This window comes from Barbus barbus, assembly GCF_936440315.1.
Source record: "Barbus barbus genome assembly, chromosome: 39".
NCBI classification, from domain to species: Eukaryota; Metazoa; Chordata; class Actinopteri; order Cypriniformes; family Cyprinidae; genus Barbus; species Barbus barbus.
This window is the reverse complement of record NC_136717.1, coordinates 22,225,964-22,245,551: the sequence shown is the minus strand read 5'-3', so window position 1 is coordinate 22,245,551 and position 19,588 is coordinate 22,225,964. Positions and strand designations below refer to the sequence as shown.

The following is a 19,588-nucleotide window of genomic DNA, read 5'->3' as shown; positions in this document are numbered from 1 at the left end:
AAGATCTGAAGATGAGTTCACTACCAGATCCAAGAAACATGAAGACCTCGACCCTCCTGTGCCTTTGTTTCTTAGGTTTCAGGTGAGTCCTAACTAGCCATTTACATGATTCCAGAAGCTGTTCAACATTTTATGAGTTATGAATATGTGCAAAATTGTAACAAACAGTTGTTCTGCTTCTCTTCAGTGATGATTTGTGCATATATACGGTTGTATTATAATTCACATGGTTTCTGTTGTAGTTATAGTCTGGCAGTGGAGGATGTTTATGAACATCTGTGGGTGAAGAATAAAGACATCGCCAGTAAAACAATCGAGTCGGACTTCCTGAGACAAATGGAGAACGGCAGCCTGCAGGCGGAGCGATACGTCAACTTCACCATCCAAGACATCGGCTATCTACTGAAAGTCACAAAGATGTTGAAGAGAATGAGTGCAAAAGTAGCTCAGCCCGATGACATCAGGAACTTCATGAAAGGCAGATACTCGAGCTACAAAAGTTTTGCAGACTTGATGCTCCAACAATACTTTTTCAAGGTAAGAACAGAAAAGCATAGACTTTAAACATTTAAAGTTGCTTCTGAATTGACTGAAGATGCTTAATACTCCACAGGGTGAGCCTCCTATTCAGCAAACTCCAGCTATGAAGAAGTATCTGGCGTTCTACAGAAACCTGATGGACAATGAAGAGCCACTGTACTTTGTTGTGGGTCTTCTGCCCTGCTCCAGACTCTGGGTTTGGCTGGGTAATAATCTCAACATTCCTCCAACCAATGCCTACTACACTTGGAAGGTGGGGAATATGGGCGGCAATCCTGAGAAACACTACCAAGCTCTGCTGAATAAGTATCTCAACACTCCTAAGAAAGTGGCGAAGGCTAATGCTGTATTCCGCTCTCAGATGCAGAATGAACACGATTTCTTCCTCTCATCTTGAGAGACAAGTGTTACAAATAACTGAGTAACTCAATATTCCAAATTATTTGAAGTATTTTTAAAGTATTGATGGATGTTTTTGATTTCATACGTTAAGGTTAATATACAATAAAAATATTTAATAATTTAAAATGTATTTAATATTTTATCCAAGTATTTAGTTTTTTTTTAATTATAAACAATTGTATGTCCACAGCCAATTTAAACAGAAATGTCATTCTGGTCTATTATTTCTGAATATTCAGTGTCTGTACTCATCAACAATAAAAAATATCTGCTATTATGTCTGATGTCTCGCTTTTTTTTTTATCTATCTGAAACATGTCACATGTATTTATTTATTTTTATTTTTTGGATACAAATGTTCAATTAAATAAAAGAAGAAAAAAACATAACACTAATATAATGCAACATTAATTTAACAGCATAATAAAATATAAATAGAAAAAATATATAAATAGAATAAATTAAGGAAAAATGTAATAAAAAATACCATCAAATGTGAAGTAAAAAACTGTACTGTACCAAAAATTACACGGAATATTCAAATTTTCACTGTAGCAATTAACAGGTTTTTAGGGTAGCATATCTGCATAATCACTTTTACAGTGTTTTTTTTTTTATTTTTTTCATATATTCTAAAATAGCTAAAATGGCTATGTGCACTTTTTGATAAAACTGCTTTTTTGACAAAAATACTTAGAGAATCTGTGCAATATTGCTTTGCTAAACTGCACATACTTATGTGAGAAAATATTTTACTGTGTTTCCAGCACTGATTTATTCAACCCTACAAAATACTAAAATGTTTTCCCTATCACATTCTGTCAGCCTATGGTTAGTTTGGACAAAGCAGCAGACCTGGGTTACCTATATCTCTGTAGAATTCATTAACCCTTTCAGACCTGGCATCCATTGGAATGGATATGACATATTTCTGTGTCTAAAAACCAATAAAAAATCTCTGATTTGATTGTTTTAATAATGCTTATTACTGATTGGTTCCTGATGATCCAATCACAACGGAGAAATGACTTTTAACTTGATCTGAGAGAGCTTCATACATCAGACAAGACAAGCATGGCTCTGAAGCTCGAGAGAGGGAGGAGTTAGTGCCTATTTTTCATTAAAAATGTTAATTTATGTTCATGCTAGCCTAATACATTTCCTCTCAGCATAATTTTAACAATTTCAAGTGTTAATATTTCAAGTTATTTTGAAAATATTTCATTTCATTAAGTTTTCAAAGTTTAATGTCCATCCCAATGGGAATTTATTTATTTTTATTATTTTTATGTCTGAAGGCGTTAAAACCTGAACTAAGAATTTTGTCAGCAACTTTCACTTACAAAAATGAAAGTAGAGGGCAAGCGGAAGTTGAAGAGAGTTGAAGACAAGTGCGCATCAAAAAACAAGAAACATGAAGACTGTAGCTTTTCTTTATTTTTGTTTCTTATATTTCAGGTAAGGTTTTCATTTTTATATTCATTATACCAGTCTCATCTAGTAACAATTACTGATCTTCTTGTCTAAGAATTCAATTTTATCATGGTTTGTGTGCATAACAGGTACACTCTCTGTAACAGTCCTAGCAACAGTTTGGAAATTAAATCTGTGGTGGATGTTTATGAATTTCTCTGGGAGAACAATATAGACATCGCCTATGAGACGATTAGAAGGGATTTCCTGATACAAATGCAGAACAGCAGCCTGCAGGCAGAGCGATACGTCAACTTCACCATCCAAGACATGAATTACGCACTGAAAGTGGCTGAGATGTTGAAGAAAATGAGTGTAAATGTACACTCAAAAAAATGATACATTGGCATTACTTAACTTTTTTATGTCAACAGGTTCCACGTAACTGAGTTAAGTTGCCTTTAATAAAGAATATTTATTTCAGTGAACTTAAGTTAATTACATAAAGTTAATGTAATTTTGTTTAGTTCAATCAATGTAACATTTGTTATTTTGTATTAATCTGTTTAGTTAATTAAGTTCAATTACTCTAAAATTAATATTGTTATGTTAAAAATGAGATAGGAATAAGGTTTCAGATTCATTGTTTATTAAATAACATTTTTACAATGTTTTACAATTAACACTTTCTATTGTTTTTCCAACAATAAAATGTTTTTCAAAATCTACATGCTGTCTTAAAATACTATTATAATACTAATAAAAGTATAAAGTAAAATAAAAGCATGCAGCCTTTAAACGAAAGGATTGACAAAAATGCTTTTTATACTTGGAAAAAATTATCAGCCTTCTTTAATGGTATAAAGTACACCTTCTTGAGAAATCAGCTAAAAACACCTGTTATTCAAAGGATGATTGACATTTGAAAGCAAAATAATATTTTTTACAATGTTTTACATTTTTTCAGACAAGAACGTTTACAAAATCTAAATACTGTCTTCACTTTTCAAAAAAAAAAAATCTTTACTCATTACAAGATGTAACAAAAATAATATCACCAATAAAAAGTAAAATACAAGAATACTGTCTTTAAATTAAATGATTTTCAAAAATATACTTGGGGAAAAAATAGTCTTCTTTAGTAAACTATACCTTCTTGAAACTTGGAAAAAAAAAGCAGTAAACAACATTGCAGTTAATCAATTGAAGATTAACATCTGAAATCAAAAGTAAAGATGAAATAAATATTATTAAAGATATCACCTGGTTAGCAGTGAAAAAAAGGTGCTACAACAGCCAGTGCAACATTATGGACAAAACAGGTCCTGCCTCTTAACCCTCGTTTCAAGTTACAGTGCCTATGAAAGGAGTTTATTTTTTAAGACCTGGACTTTGTTTGACAGCTTGGTGGCATCGAGTTCCATGAAAATCTTTTGAAACATTTCAAAAGTATATCTCAGATCCTGGGGGTAAGCCAAGTTTAATGCATAGATTAGACCAACCATCATGGAACAAGCATTAGCTACATTGTCCAAGTTTTCAAGTACTTGGATGCCTTCGATGATGACACCAACATCTTCGTATGGGTCTGCAACATCTGCCCCTTCATGTTTGATGGCATAGACTCCGAGAGTGGTTTTGCTCATCAAAATTTGGGCTTCATCATGTTCAGTGTCCTAAAAAGACAAGTACAAATATTAAGTACAAAATAAAACAATTACCAATAAAAATAGGTAAAAATAGGAACTGGTTTTAGAGAAAAATATGAAAATTTTCTTTAAAAAAAACAAAAAAAACAAAACAACTGTAAATAGCTTACCATGTACTCCTTCACTAGGTTTGAAGGATCTTCATTTAGGTAGACCACTAAGGCTTTCAGGATGCATTCACGCTTTTTTTCAATGGTGATGCTCTAATCAAAATGAAATGAGAATTAGTACTTTTTGCTGTACATCTTAAATATAAGTAGCACTACACAAATTATCCCACTGCTTTATTTTACGAACGTCAAGTGGTCCCAAATCAGAAGCACTGCATGGGATACACAATTATCTTGAACATCTGAGCTGTTCTAATTGTAGTTGCAAAAATAACTATTAATGTATAACAGAGGCAGAAAGTGATGCTTCAAAAGGAAAAAAATCATGATATTTGGAGCTTCAGGAATGAAAATTCACCTTTAACTTTTAATCCATAATTTTAGTATAAAAAAGATTGAATGATGAGTTAAAAATAACAAAATATTTATATTTGGATAAAATATTAGTTTGGCCTATCATGAATTAGGAGAATTGATGATGAATTTATAGAACATACCTGTTCCAAAACTGAGAGGATGTCTGTGATCTTCTGTGCAGCTACTCCTTTCTTTTTGAAATTTTTGAGGAGCTGAGAGGAGAAATGATCAAGCTGACCCATGAATTTGGACACCAAGGGAATTGTTGTAATCCTGCTGAATTCCGCAGATACCTGGTACAATTTTCAAACAAAACAAAAGAGAGAGAGAGACAAATCAGGGCGCTGATCAATTTTTGACAGGACATCATTATACACTTCCTTTACCAGCACTCACAGATAATATACATTTACTATAAATGAACAAACCTGAATTACATCTAAAGTACTTCAAATCATAGTTTAGAATTATAACAACATCCAAGCAATTAATCAGCTGACATGACATTAAAGACATACCTCTCGCTCAGTAAAGAGTGCTGGCCATCTGTTCTTGAATTCAGCAATGAAAGGGGAGTGTTCTACCACCTCGTGCCTCCGTAGAGCAAATGTTCTGTCCATCAGCCCCTTGATAACCTGCTCGTTGTTTCTTTTAGTCACCTCCGATAGTAGTGTAATCCTTTGATTTTCAAGAGTTTCTTTTGTTTCACCCATTGGGTAATCTGGACAGTAATTTACCTCAGCTTTTCTCGGTTTCTTCACTTGGTTAGGACTTCCAATGGATCCTTTTCGCTTATGGGAATTGATGTTTAGCTCAGAGCATGATTCTGTGAGACAAAGAGAGAGAAGCATCACTCAGCAAATAATGCAAGTCCCCACACAACTCATCTACAGCTGAGCCTGGAACATGGTAGTGATTTTCCAGTTTTAACAGCAAGGAAGCAAATTTAAGCTCTACCAACTTTGGCAGGTTCTCTGAAATCTCTTCTGTATCAGTAGAAGAGGAATCGTCTTCTAACAAAGATGTTTCAGTTTCTTCATTTGAAGTAGGGTCATTAGATATTTCACTAACCTCTTGTGTTTTCGCGATTCCTTCTTTAAAATCTGTTACTGAAAACTGATAATGCTTTCGGCTCTTGTGTGATTTGAATGTACCATACACGTTTGTTTTAAATGAGCAGCCCTTAAACATACAACTAACTGTCTCATGACTGCGCAAGTGATTATTTATATGGAGAAAATAATCATTTACTTAAGGAATGTCAGTAACAGCACAAACATGACAATTTATCACTGTAGTTTAACTAGAATTTTGAGGTAGCTGCTCACTGCCATGTGATCTGGATAAGTGGGACCGCAGTGCATTCCAGGTTTTAAAAGTGCATGGACAGTTAGAATATGCACATGGATATTTGTGTTTATGGCCATAATGTCCATGTACCAACCTGAAGTGCTTTAAAAGCTATGATCTGGAGGCCTGAGACGATCCACAATCTCTGCACAGCCACATACAGGACTCTACAGGCCTTCAAGTTTCAAAACTCTGTAAGGGAGAAAAAGAATGGGAGTCACCAAAGAATAATAACAAAATATGAACAGCTGCAAACTACTAAACTTAAGTTAAAATGTGTTATGCGAGATATTAAATAACAATGTGCCAACAACACCACCTTTTAAGATTATTAATTATTATTATTAATTATTAAAACTGACATTAGAAGGGGATAACTGCTGTACAAGCACAAAACAATTGATTAAAATGGAGTAACCATTCCTTACTAGCAATTTAATGTCATTTACATTTATTTTGGGTGATGTAATGTATATAAAAGTTCAACAAGTATAAAATTTCACATAAATGCATAAAACAAAAATGTATCTAACTATAATGTGAAAGAAAACACGAGGCATATGGCAACTTCGTGACAATACTATACACAACACAGTATTACAAGTGAGTAATGATTCAAATGTTGTCATAGTCTCAATATAAATGCATAAAAAGTGAAAATCTCACCTGTCTGTTCACATAGAGGAAAACACGTTGACGTTTTGCAGTGTAATTCTCCGTGTTTGATTCTCATAAAATGGCGCCGATCTAAATGAGCTGAAGAGTGATCGTTATGTGCTTCGTTCCTTCTTGTGGTATTTTCCAACTGCGCATGTGCAGATTTTACTCCACCTACTGACCGATATGCGGTACTGCAGAAGCAACACAACTCTGTTGCATTCATTTTAATTAACTGAGCTGTGTAAATTTGAAGAATTACTTCTTTTAATTCTCTCAACACAACTCTTTTAATTTTAATGCACAAACGAAATTGAATTAATTAAATTAAACATAATTACATTCTTTGGACCAACAAATGCCGTGTTTCATTTTTTTGAGTGTAACTCTGCCTGATGATTTAAAAGACTTCTTTAAAGGCAGATACTTAAGTTACAAAGGTTTAGGCGATTTGATGCTCAAACTATATTTTTTTGAGGTAAGAATAAATAACAACAAAAATTTCAAGTTGGTTGTGAATTCCTTAAAGATGCTTTATAATCTCATTTCCACAGGGTGAGCCTCCCATTCAGCAAACTCCAGCTATGAGGAAGTATCTGGCGTTCTACAGAAACCTGATGGTCAATGAAGAGCCACTGTACTTTGTTGTGGGTCTTCTGCCCTGCTCCAGACTCTGGGTTTGGTTGGCTAATAATCTCAACATTCCTCCAACCAATGCCTACTACACTTGGAAGGTGGGGAATATGGGCAGCAATCCTGAGAAACACTACCAAGCTCTGCTGAATAAGTATCTCAACACTCCTGAGAAAGTGGCGAAGGCTAATGCTGTATTCCGTGCTCAGATGCAGAATGAGCACGATTTCTTCCTCTCATCTTGAGTGCTTGTTAGAGAGGTTTCTGTCTGAGCAACTCAGTTCTCAGCAACTGTTCCATGAAAACATGATTTCAAATATTGATCTATTTGACTACGTCTTTTAAGGTTATGGAATAAAAATGAATGAATCGTTTAAAAATATTTGAATCTTTTAACCAAGTCTCATCTTTTAATTATGAAAAACTGCATGTCCACAGCCAGTTTAAACAGAAATGTAATTCTTTGCTATTATGCCTGAATATTCAGAGTTTTTTTGTATTACCCAGCAACAATTAAACAAAAATACTATAATACGTCTGATATGCACATTACTTTCTATCTTAAATCCTGAAAACGAAACAAACATAAGTTTGTGTTTTATGGTTACTCCTTTTTTCATGTTTTTAATCATTTAAAAACTATATTGTAATACAAATATTTTATTTTTCCATATGATCTCTCTAAAATGGCTATGTGGGAAAAAAATCTAACCAATGCAAGGTACATCAGTTTATACTAGAACCCTGCACAGGCCTCAAATGTAGGCCCAAGCCCGGCCCGTGTCCGACAGCTTAACAGAATTACCGACCCGTACCCGTCTTTTTTTCCCCTTCTCCCAAAACTGCTCATGTTTCAGCTATTCAAATAATTAAGTTTTGTATGTAATGGCAAAGTGATTATATTTCGTTTTTTCCAAGGTAATTTAGAAAACCATTTGGAGCATTTTTTTTGTTCGTTAAACAAATTTTTGCTCATAAAGGTAAGAGTAATATATCAGGGTCTACTTGTATTTGTGTGCACTCACAATATCAACAAAATGTTTTTTTATATAAAAAAAGAAAACGATGCACTTTTTGTGCCGTCTCGTCTTGAACAGGAGCGCTTGAATTCACAAAAATGAGCCGAAAGTCATTGAATGCATACCTCACAGACATGATAAATATATCTATAGAAAGCTTTAAATTAGCCTAGGCCTACTACTAAACGAAATAAATCAAATCGAAAACAAAAACTCTTTCATTATAATCATAATCCGAGAAGGTGCACTTCTCTCTAAAGGCGCGTCTAATGAGGAGACGACGAGTCAGGATCATCATCTTCATCTTTGCGACACTGACACAGAAAACACTAGTTTATTAGTAAATAATTCAAATACCTCCTTACTATTTCCCCCGGACACATTCATGGTAATTACTTTTGCTGGGGCTTTACTGCAAGCTTTATTGCGTGTTCATCGTTTCCACCAGCACAGCAATTTTTTCCATCGCTAATTGATGGATGTCTAAAATATAAAAATAAGGAGAAGCCTAAAACAGGCCAGAGGCCCAGCCCGCGTCTGAACTATGACGTGAAAATTGTCCCGAAGCCCGGCCCTAGGGACGTAAAAAAGCCGAAATGCAGGACTCTAGTTTATGCCTCTTCTAACTTCAGCTAAAAGAAAAAGTCTGCAGTATACATTAATGCTTTGATAAATTGCACATATATGCGAGAAGATATTTGACTGCATTTTATACATTAACACATAATACACTTTTTTTTATACATAATATGAATTTTACCAAGAATATTACAAAATACTGCTCCGGGTGTGTGTTCACTGCTGTGTGTGTGCATTTTGGATGGGTTAAATGCAGAGCACAAATTCCAAGTATGGGTTACCATACTTGGCCACATGTCACGTCACTTTCAAAATAATAACACTATTCATATAAATGACTATCTGGTTCCACCCTGAAACAAGTCCTCTCTGAATTAGCTTTTGCTGATTCTGCAACAATATCCTCATGGGCAGTGTTACAACATTTACAACGCAAGTGACCCGGGTTCGAATCCCGGCTCTAGGTCCTCTGTTGATCCTGTTCCTCTCTCTCTGTACCATGATTTCCTGTCTGATCTCTCCTGTCCTATCCAATAAAGGCATACAAATACCCCAAAATATAACTCCGAAATCAATAGCCTGGATTAATTCTTTATTACCCCTTCATTAAACAGAATGTAAAACTGTCTCTTCATGGAAACTGGATGAGAGCGTTTGGATTGGAGAATGAGGAAGTTGAAGACAAGTGTGTATCAAGACACAAGAAACATGAAGACTGTGGAAACATGAAGACTTCTCTGTTGTTGGTTCTTATATTTAGGTAAGGTCTTAATGTTAATGTTACTGAATGTTGTATTTGCACTCAGAAAATGAATAAATTGATCTAAAATCACTTTTCATTTCTTTAATAAATGGGGGTCTTATTGGCCCTTTATTGATTTTTCATTGGACTTTTGCTGAACAGAAATGCATTAAAGCTTGTAAAACTCATCTAATAACAATTACTATCTTCTTGTCTAAAATTTAATAATGGTTTGTGTGTATAACAGGAACATGACTGATATGTTGAGGAAATGCCCAATGATCTCAAGAACATACAATTTTGGCGATTTGATGCTCCAATAATATTGTTTCAAGGTAAGAACAATACAATAATTTAATCCAAAATTATGACAATAAAACAACATTAAATTAAAAGGTTAGATTATTGGAATAAAATATTAGTTGGAACAACAAATCCTTGTAATAAATGAAATTCTTAGTTTCAATGAACTCAACATTTTAAGGCAACCAGGTTACTTAGCCTATACTTTTTAAAGTTAAACCAACAAATTTTTTTTTTTACAGTATGAGGGTTGGCTGGCTGATAATCTCAACATTCCTCCAACCAATGCCTACTACTCTTGGAAGGTGGGGAATATGGGAAACACTACAAAGCTCTGCTGAATAAGTATCTCAACACTCCTGAGAAAGTGGTGAAGGCTAATGCTGTATTCCGCTCTCAGATGCAGAATGACTTCTCATTTTGAGTTGTTAGCAATTCAATATTTCACAAAAAATAAAAAAAATGAAATAATAGTATGCAGTCATTTTCCAAACATTGATTGATGTAGCCTATTTGATGTCTTATTTTAAGATTATAGTAAGGCTACAATTATTTTAAAATAATTTTATATTCTACAAAATCAAATTTAAGCTTTTAATCCTCAAAAACTATGTTGGCAACCACATTTAATAATAAAATCATTCTACATTTTGTTTGAATATTATGAATACTATTTTGTTTATTATGTTCAGCTTTAAACAATTTGCAATGTCCGATAGCTCACATTACTTTTGCTAAATCTAAATTCTGAAAAAATATATTCCACAGTTTATGGTTACATGCACTGTATTTTATTTATGTATCCTCTTTTTTATTTTTTAACTGTTTTAATAGGCTACATTTTACATCTTTTTTTTTTTTCTAATCTATATTTTCTAACTATAGTTTAATTTTTAGTTAATGAGTAATGTGAATCAGACGTTTTTATGTTATGTAGGACAAATGTCATTGCACTTTACCCCAGTTATATAAACACATACAGTACACATGCACTGCAGTTCAGTTCATCTCGTCGACTCTGTGCTGGATTAAAGATGTCCCGGGCAGCAGACAGATTAAAAGTGGTTTTGAATCACCTGGATCGGTCCCACGGAGCTGTTGTATCCTTTCAGGAAGTTATCTAGGAAGCTAAAGCGGCGCTCTGGCCTCAGACCGGGGGTTGTTCTCGGACCACACGCCTTCCGATCAGGCCTGCTCTATTATTTACTACTTTTCAGTGATGGACGTATTTATTTTTAACAACATTGGATCATTAATTACACTCTTGCTATGACAAAAAATAAAGCAGGGCGATGCCTTTTACTATATATTATTATGTGCTGTCATCTTATATATAATGTTATGGACTTTAACCTGCATCATTCAGAGAGCATCCTTCACTTCTGCACAAAACGTGTCATATCACCATCCTCAAGTCCTACAGTTAGTCAGTTTTGTGTTGTTTTAGTCTTTAAATAATGCTGATTTAAGTACACCTCCTGATATTTGTTTCCTGGTCTGCTTGTAAACTATATTCTGGCTTGTCTGCAGATACACTTTTGACACAGGTGTCCTGACTCCAGAACAGAGAATTGCTTACGAGGAGAATGGTTTCATACTCATAAGAAACTTGGTATCGGACAAGGATATTGACATATTCAGGCAAGACTTGAACCTTCATTAATTTCGTTTATAATTATGGCATTTGCCTATAAAAGAATGAAAAATATGCCTGAAAAACTTGCTTCTTTTAATTAAAATTTGGACTGAATACAAGAATGCTGTGTGAACAGGAACAGCCCCTAACTCTAGAATAGATCAACTTGATTATAAAATGCATAGCTATGGACTTTCAGCCTGTGATGAGGTTATGTAATGATATGAGAAAAAACAAACAAACAATATATCGGCTTCTAAAAGTAGGTTTTGTAATATCTCTTTAATGATTCATCTGCTATAATAACATAATGTCTTAAATTATCTTAATTTGAAGAGTAAATATTTATATATTTTTTTATTAAGTCACGAACAGAGGTTTAATTGATCTAATATTTAATGCATTTAAAAAAAATTCAACAAGCAAATTCAATCAATCAGAAATTCTGTTTACTGACACTAAGAGATTATTAGGCTGCGTGTAAATGTAGGTACTGTAGGAGCGTCAAGTTAATTCAGAGTAGATTATTAACAGAAAGTCTACATTTCAGTGCTCTTCTTTGCACATACTAGTCTTTACATAACTGAGTGTGTGTGTGTGTGTGTGTGTGTGTGTTTCACAGGAAAGAGTTTGAGCGCATCTGTAAGAGAGAGGTGAAGGTGCCTGGTTTGGTGGTAATGAGAGATGTAACCATTGCTAAATCAGAGTATGTTGAAGGTGAGAAGGCTGTGACCAAACTTCAAGACTACCAGGAAGATCCAGAACTTTTCCGTTACTGCACTTTACCACAGGTAGACACAAGCACAGAGTAGACTACAATGCATACAATACACTCTCTACAGCAACAGGAATATCATTTTCACCAATATTTTATTGTATGTTTCTCAGATCCTGAAGTATGTGGAGTGTTTCACCGGACCCAATATCATGGCCATGCACACCATGCTCATCAACAAACCACCTGACACGGGTATAGATTTGTGCAGACCTGGTTTTTGGATTAAGCAGAATGTTTTCGGAATTTTTAAATAATATCTAGATTAACTGTGCATTTTTGATTGAGTATTTATATAGTCATCAAAAGGTTTCATTAAATAGTAATAGCTATTATTAATATTCAATCTATAAGTAATATATAAATTAATATTTTAGCTATAATTATTTTAAATAAAAAAGCATCTAAATCAAAGCAACAGTAATAGCAATGGTAATAATAGCATATATACTGTATGTGTGTGTATATATATATATATATATATATATACACACACTGTATATATGTATACAGACACACACACACACATCTAAAATAAAATTACTGTTCAAATCAAATAAATCTAAATAATGGTGTATATGGTTTTCAAATATGATTTTAAGAATAGAGGAATATTTTTATGTACAAAATGTTTAAATACTTTGTATGTAAATATTTTAAATAATACCTAAATGTGCACTTCTTTCATACTTTCTAGGTAAGAAGACCTCTCGCCATCCTATGCACCAGGATCTACACTACTTCCCCTTCCGCCCCGCAGACCGCATTGTGTGTTCATGGACCGCCATGGAGAAAGTGCACCGGGGAAATGGCTGCCTGGTCGTCCTGCCCGGCTCTCACCATGGCACTCTGCTGGAACATGACTACCCAGAATGGGAGGTGAGAGAGGCCCAGCATGCGAGGGTGATTATGCAGATGGTCTACATCAGTCCACCTCACATTGCCTATTGGTTTCCTTCCAGGGTGGAGTAAATAAGATGTACCATGGGGTGCGTAACTATGACCCAAACCATCCCAGAGTGCATTTAGAGATGGAGAAAGGAGATACAGTGTTTTTCCACCCTTTGCTGATCCATGGCTCCGGAATTAACCAAACCGATGGATTCCGAAAGGTTGGGATACTTGCATGCATAAAAGTGGAGCTTTTATCCTTATATTTAACATCTCAGTGGTAGTAACATACAGACCAAGTCGACAGAGCTAAATACATGTGTAAATGGGGACCAAGGCCATTTTCTCATTTGGAGGTGTTAAGGGATGGATATGGACACATTGCATTTTTAGGGAGAATTAAATAATTCACCCTAAAATTAGCTAAAAATGTACTCGCACTCAGGCCATCCAAAATGTTGATGAGTTTGTTTCTTCATCAGAACAGGTTTGGAGAAATTTAGCATACATCACTTACTTACCAATGGATGCTCTGCAGTGAATGGGTGCCGTCAGAATGAGAGTCCAAACAGCTGATAAAAACATCACAATAATCCACAAATAATCCACACAACTCCAGTCCATCAATTAATGTCTTGTGAAGTGAAAAGTTGCGCGTTTGTAAGAAACAAATCCGTCATTAAGTTGTTTTAACCTCAAACCATTGCTTCTGGCTCCATTTCTCCAAATCTGTTCTGATGAAGAAACAAACTCATCTACATCTTGGATGGCTTGAGGATGAGTAAATTTTAAGAAAATTGTAATTTTTGGATAAATTACTCTTCAATAACTCTATCATACATACTATATCTTACCGATGCAACATGTTGAGTTTAAAAACAGCTGTAAAGTAAAGCCAACAAAGAGTAACAATGCACTTACTTTTGGTGCTTCATCAACAACCAAACTTGTAAGTGATGTATGCAGGCACAAAATCAGAGATTACTATATGTAAATTACTATACGTAACTACTGTATTACAAGATTACTATATGTAAATTTGAATTTGTGTGCATTTATTTCAGGCCATCTCCTGTCACTATGCCAGCTCTGACTGCTATTACATTGATGTGAAAGGAACAACTCAGGAGAACATCGGCAATGAAGTGAAAGAGCTTGCAGCCAAGAAGTATGGAGTTGATGATACAGTCACCTTTCAGGTGTGTTCACAGCTTCAGATAAATGCAGAGTTACTTGCATGCACATGTGTGGTTTATCATTGCAGTCGGGTTCAACATATATGTGTTTGTTCTCTGTGCAGGACACTTGGGCTTTGCGGGGACGTCTGGTCCGAGGCGACAGAACATCAATGTGATCGCCAGTGCTCATCTGTCTGCTTAGAGAGAGGATGGCTTAACAACTGGAATAATTAACAGCACACAGCTGTTTGTTAATTATCTGACAATTTCCTTAAAAACTGATAATTATCCTTTCACTAAAAGGACAAACTTTGGCCATCAGGTGGCACTGTAGGGAATAATTCATGGATCACATTTTGTGCATTGCCATCTGTGCCTGGGACAAGCAGTCCTGATACCGATCTAATATTAATGAAAGCCAGACATTGTAATATTATCATTAACGGATCTTGCTGTGGAATTTTCTTTAAGCAATGTAAGAACATTGGGAATTCATTGTCTTGGACTGACACTTCAGGCGTTCGTGAGAGTGTTTCCTGCAAGTAATTAGTGAGGTTATTGCTTATGGTGAAATACTTTGATCAGAATTCGAGTTCACAGCGGACTCTTGGGAAGATATAATTGAGTACAGCAGAGCATTCAATCGGCCTCCATTTGAAATGTCTAGGATCTAGCTTTTTACAGATAGAAAGGATGGTTTTGAAAGCAATAAGAGGAAAATGTATTTTACTGTTAATTCTGAAGATTAAATGGATTAATGCATTTGATCAACATTAGATCGGGTCTAGACGTGCCTATTAAACTTAATGACACTACAGTAATAGTAACTTTGCCTTAACACACTGCTTTTGGAGTAACAATCCAATTAGTAAAACTGAACGTTTCTACCATATAATTTTGCATAATATAAATACACATTTATTTTAAATAAACTTATGGCTGAATGTGAATGTCACTGTTTTAGACCAATAAATGCATATAATGCAATAAATGCAAACTTATAACACACACATATATATATTCATACAGTGCCCTCCATAAGTATTGGAACAGTAAAGACAAAAATTGCTCTGTTGGCTGTGGAGTCAAGACATTTGCAAATATGATTAAAAGATGAATATGAGACAAAACTACAGAATGTCACATTTTATTATTAGCCATTTCAACACAAACATGTTTTACCAAATAAAAAGAACAGCACTTTTAGAGTTCATCCCACTCATTGATGTGAGCAGAAGTATTGGGACAGTTGAACATAAGGCAGATATAAAAGATTAAAAGTTATTATTTAGTTGCAGATCCCTTGCGCACAATCACAGCAGTGAGTCTGTGACCCATAGACATCACCAGACTCTTGGTCTCATCCTTTGAAATACTTTTCCCAGCCTTTAATGCAGCCAATTCCAATTGTTGCTTGTTTTGGGGAGTTTCTACCTTTACTCTCCTCTTCAGCTGGTGAAATTCATGTTCAATCAAATTTAAATCTGGAGTTTGACTTGGGCAATCTAAGACTTTCCATTTTTTTTCCCTTATAAATTCCTTGACTGAACTGGCAGGGTGTTTTGGGTCATTGTCCTGATGCAATATGAAGCACTTCCCAATGAATCTGGTGGCATTTTCTTGAATATTGGTAGGCAAAGAGCCTTGTAAAGAGCCACATTTGCTCCTCCATCCCTGATACTCTGGACCCTCTTCAGTTTGCCTATCGCCCAAACAGATCCACGGACGATGCCATTTCTCACGTTCTCCACTCTTCCCTCACACACTTGGATAGCAACAATGGAAATTATGTAAGGCTGCTATTCATTGACTATAGCTCAGCTTTCAACACTATAGTCCCCATCAAGCTGGCATCTAAACTCACAGACCTCTGCCTAAACTCCTCACTCTGTGACTGGATTCAAGACTTCCTCACCGGCAGACCTCAAGTGGTGAAAGTTGGCCAGTTCACCTCAAACTCCATCACTCTGAACATAGGAGCCCCACAGGGCTGTGTCCTGAGTCCCCTGCTCTACTCTCTCTACACGCATGACTGCGTGTCCTCTCACAGCTCCACATCTATTGTCAAATTCGCTGATGATACTGTGGTTCTGGGCCTCATCTCCAACAACGATGAGACCGCATACTTGGACGAGGTAGAGAGACTCACATCATGGTGCCAGGACAACTGTCTCTCTCTGAATGTGAGCAAAACTAAAGAGCTGATCATGGACTTCAGGAAGAGACAGCAGCAGCGGCCCTACACTCCTCTTATGATCAGTGGGACCCCTGTGGAGAGAGTGAGTAGCTTCAAGTACCTCGGTGTAAACATCTCCGAGAACCTGACTTGGACTACACACATCCAAACTCAGGTAAAGAAAGCCAGGCAAAGACTGTACCATCTGCGACAGCTGAGGAAATTCAGGGTCTCACCAGCAATCCTGAAAACTTTCTATTCAGGGACCATAGAAAGTGTATTGACTCAGTGCATCTCAGTGTGGTATGGAAACAGCTCCAATCAGGACTGCAAAGCACTACAGAGAGTTGTGCGCTTAGCTGAGCGCATCTCAGGGTCTGCTCTCCCCTCTCTGCAGGACATCTACCTCAAACGCTGCAAAAATAGAGCTGTCAAAATAATCAAGGACTCAAATCACCCTGGTAACCGACTATTCACTTTGCTTCCATCTGGTAAGCGCTTCCGTAGCCTGATGGCAAAAACTGAGAGACTTAGGAGGAGCTTCTTCCCCCAGGCCATCAGGCTCCTAAACTCTAACTCTGTGTCATAACATCACTTGACTCCATGTAAATATCACCATATCAATAAGCTATTCATAATTTTTCTCTACCTCATATTGCTGCTATTATATACCCTGTACAACTTTTTTGCACATTCTTTTGCACATTCCTCTTAGTACTATTTAAGTCAACAACATACTGACCTGCACATTTATATTTATATTTTTTATCTATCTTTTTTTTTTTTTTTTTTCTACTTTTCTTCTCTTAATATTTGTATACTTTATAATTGCACTGTCCTTGGAGCGGACCTGACCTACATTTCACTGCTGGTTATACTCTGTATAATTGTGTATGTGACGAATAAAACTCTTGAATCTTGAATCTTGAAGATGGTTTTGTACACTTCAGCATTCATTCTGCTACTGTCATCATACATTAAGTCATCAGTAAAGTTGAGAGGGCCTGTTCCAGAGACAGCCATGCATGCCCATGCCATGATACCACCTCCACCATGCTTAACAGATGAGGCTGTATGCTTGGGATCATTTGCAGTTCCCATTTTTATCCACACTTGTGCTTTCCCATCACTTAGAAAAAGGTTCATCTTTGTCTCATCTGTCCATAAAACTCTGTTCCAAAACTCTACTGGCTTTTGCAAACTCTAATCTTGCATTTCTATTTTGAAAGCGTCACCCCAGCTTTCTGGACTTTGTTGGTGATTTTACAGATTTTAATTTTATTTGAAGGTTCTTTTTCTTTTTTTTTCTTTTTTACAGCTTATATGATTTGTCTGTCATCAACTGCTATTGTTTTTCTCAGCCAACCAGGTTCATTGTTGGTTGCTGGTGTCGCCAGTAGTTTACATACTCTTGATTTCTCCATGCCCGTTGTTTTTGCTATAGCTTTAACTGACTCCCTTTTTCTTTTAGCATCCGAATTGCTTGCTTTTTTCTCAAAGTCAGCTCCCTAATCTTCATCTTGGTTTGTCTGTTGTCATTGAATGCAAGACTCAGAATGCAGAAGCAATGGGCATAACTGATATGACACATTCCCAGCTTTTAATATCTGAACAATTTATGCAATAAGACACAGCTGATCACTTAGAAAGACCTGTTAGGCAACTGTTCCAATATTTATGGAGGGCAGTGTATACACTATATTGCCAAAAGTATTGGGTCACCCCCTTCTAATTAACATGTTTGACTACTTTAGTAATTTCTATGAGTACATATCTTAATGTTTAAGCATATAATGATATTCTAGGGAATTGTGTGCATCTAATTTTATAGCAACAGTTTGGACAGGACCCTTTTATATTCTAACATGACAGTGCCTCTGTGTATAAGGCACGGTTCAAAAAGACATGATTGATTCAGTCAGTGTGGAAGAACTTGACTGGTCTGCAGAAAGCCAAGTCCTGATCCCAGCTGAACACCTCTGGTGTGACTTTAAATGCAGCCCTTGAGCCAAAAACTCATGAAGTATATATCCCCCCCCCCCCCCCCCCCCCCCCAAATAACATTTGCACAACTACACAGCTGAAAAGTTTGCGTGCATGCGAGAATATTTTCGTGTGTACACAAGAAGCTTTGTTAACGTGAGAAGACAAATTTTTCCAATGCTCTCGGGTAAATTTTTTCGCTAATTTGCGCAAAATTTATGTGCTTACATGAGCGGCCTTCTCTTGGATTAGGCACTAGTGGTTTTCCAACCTCGATTTAGCAGATGTCAAAAACACTATCTATTTATATATTTACCAGCTAACTGCAATCCAAATCTTTGATCATGCTGATTAAAAGCAGAATAAGTGGGCATTTTAAGAGCAGGCATGAATGCTTGTTTGTTTCTCTCTCTGCATACGGGCATATAATAAATACCATACGTGCCCAGACTGCAGTCTCCATTGAAATCAAATTGCTTTTAGCAGAAAAGGTAAGTGCACTGAATGAAAGTGGCTATTTAGGCTATTTAAAGTGGTCCACGGTACAAACTCCCTCATACCAATTCATACCACACCCTATCAACAACTTCCACAGAAACAAACAGTTAGATGAAGTGGTGAGTTTGGTTGAGCTTTGTTCACAGTTGAGAAATTGCCCTGGCTAATTCACTAGATTGAGTTTAAAGGGATAGTTCACCCAAAAATGATTAATCCTCATGTCATTCCAAACCTGTATGAAGATGATTAGAAGAATTTTCATGCTGCTCTTTTCCATACAATATCATCCATATGATACAATTGGCCCCAAACACACCACATTTGAATATATACGAGAGCAAATGAGATCTGAGTGTTACTGCAGGTTTCCATCCTCCTTTAGAGGATAGCAAGTATGGATTTGGAGCGACATGAGGGTTAGTAAAAGATTTTGTGTTTGGGTGAACAATTAATTTGAGAGGGAACCCACGTTTACACTTAATGGGTGTCTTCTAGGGAAAGAGTGATTCTCCAGAGTGGAGAGACTGTTTTTAATGGAGGAATCTTTGTGGAAAAAGTCATCTTAGGTCTGGAATAGTATTTCACATGCTGTCTGTGTGTGAGCGTGTGCGTGTGTGTGTGTGTGTGTTACGGAGAA

General features: G+C 35.9%; 4 protein-coding genes across 5 annotated transcripts; 3 read left to right on the top strand and 1 right to left on the bottom strand.

Moving 5' to 3' along the window:
• Positions 1-1,218, top strand: LOC306858461 (uncharacterized protein). The gene is made up of 3 exons (XM_079399024.1): positions 1-82; positions 243-537; positions 614-1,218. The coding sequence occupies exons 1-3, from the start codon at positions 12-14 to the stop codon at positions 935-937; spliced, it is 690 nt and encodes a 229-aa protein (XP_079255150.1). The 5' UTR covers positions 1-11; the 3' UTR covers positions 938-1,218.
• A 1,079-nt stretch (positions 1,219-2,297) lies between these two features.
• On the top strand, positions 2,298-7,701 carry LOC306858400 (uncharacterized protein). Its single transcript, XM_079398929.1, has 4 exons — positions 2,298-2,400; positions 2,505-2,736; positions 6,920-7,016; positions 7,093-7,701. Exons 3-4 carry the CDS (start codon positions 6,993-6,995, stop codon positions 7,414-7,416), a joined length of 348 nt encoding a protein of 115 aa, XP_079255055.1. The 5' UTR covers positions 2,298-2,400; positions 2,505-2,736; positions 6,920-6,992; the 3' UTR covers positions 7,417-7,701.
• Positions 2,991-6,672, bottom strand: LOC306858399 (uncharacterized protein). Of its 2 annotated transcripts, XM_079398927.1 has the most exons (6): positions 6,548-6,672; positions 5,976-6,073; positions 5,050-5,357; positions 4,672-4,824; positions 4,175-4,267; positions 2,991-4,031 (listed from the first exon to the last, which is right to left on the bottom strand). In XM_079398927.1, the coding sequence occupies exons 3-6, from the start codon at positions 5,242-5,244 to the stop codon at positions 3,714-3,716; spliced, it is 759 nt and encodes a 252-aa protein (XP_079255053.1). In that variant the 5' UTR covers positions 5,245-5,357; positions 5,976-6,073; positions 6,548-6,672; the 3' UTR covers positions 2,991-3,713. The 2 variants fall into 2 exon arrangements, with proteins under 2 accessions (XP_079255053.1, XP_079255054.1); XM_079398928.1 differs by having other exon boundaries at positions 2,997-4,031; positions 5,976-6,659.
• Positions 7,702-10,788: 3,087 nt separating the features above from the next.
• On the top strand, positions 10,789-15,420 carry LOC306858470 (phytanoyl-CoA dioxygenase, peroxisomal-like). The gene is made up of 9 exons (XM_079399038.1): positions 10,789-10,914; positions 11,181-11,236; positions 11,345-11,455; positions 12,073-12,241; positions 12,339-12,420; positions 12,923-13,104; positions 13,188-13,337; positions 14,181-14,315; positions 14,417-15,420. Exons 1-9 carry the CDS (start codon positions 10,849-10,851, stop codon positions 14,468-14,470), a joined length of 1,005 nt encoding a protein of 334 aa, XP_079255164.1. The 5' UTR covers positions 10,789-10,848; the 3' UTR covers positions 14,471-15,420.
• The last annotated feature ends 4,168 nt before the right edge of the window (positions 15,421-19,588 follow it).

What these genes read in the sequence shown, in the direction of transcription:
- LOC306858461 (XM_079399024.1), top strand. Translation starts at nt 12, where the DNA reads ATGAGTTCACTACCAGATCCAAGAAACATGAAGACCTCGACCCTCCTG. An exon ending in CTTTGTTTCTTAGGTTTCAG is followed by an intron (nt 83 to 242) that starts GTGAGTCCTAAC and finishes TTTCTGTTGTAG; the next exon opens with TTATAGTCTGGCAGTGGAGG. An exon ending in TCCAACAATACTTTTTCAAG is followed by an intron (nt 538 to 613) that starts GTAAGAACAGAA and finishes AATACTCCACAG; the next exon opens with GGTGAGCCTCCTATTCAGCA.
- LOC306858399 (XM_079398927.1), bottom strand. Translation starts at nt 5,244, where the DNA reads ATGGGTGAAACAAAAGAAACTCTTGAAAATCAAAGGATTACACTACTA. An exon ending in CACTCTTTACTGAGCGAGAG is followed by an intron (nt 4,825 to 5,049) that starts GTATGTCTTTAA and finishes AAATTGTACCAG; the next exon opens with GTATCTGCGGAATTCAGCAG. An exon ending in TCCTCTCAGTTTTGGAACAG is followed by an intron (nt 4,268 to 4,671) that starts GTATGTTCTATA and finishes CATTTTGATTAG; the next exon opens with AGCATCACCATTGAAAAAAA.
- LOC306858400 (XM_079398929.1), top strand. Translation starts at nt 6,993, where the DNA reads ATGCTCAAACTATATTTTTTTGAG. An exon ending in TCAAACTATATTTTTTTGAG is followed by an intron (nt 7,017 to 7,092) that starts GTAAGAATAAAT and finishes TCATTTCCACAG; the next exon opens with GGTGAGCCTCCCATTCAGCA.
- LOC306858470 (XM_079399038.1), top strand. Translation starts at nt 10,849, where the DNA reads ATGTCCCGGGCAGCAGACAGATTAAAAGTGGTTTTGAATCACCTGGAT. An exon ending in AAACCGATGGATTCCGAAAG is followed by an intron (nt 13,338 to 14,180) that starts GTTGGGATACTT and finishes CATTTATTTCAG; the next exon opens with GCCATCTCCTGTCACTATGC. An exon ending in ATGATACAGTCACCTTTCAG is followed by an intron (nt 14,316 to 14,416) that starts GTGTGTTCACAG and finishes TTCTCTGTGCAG; the next exon opens with GACACTTGGGCTTTGCGGGG.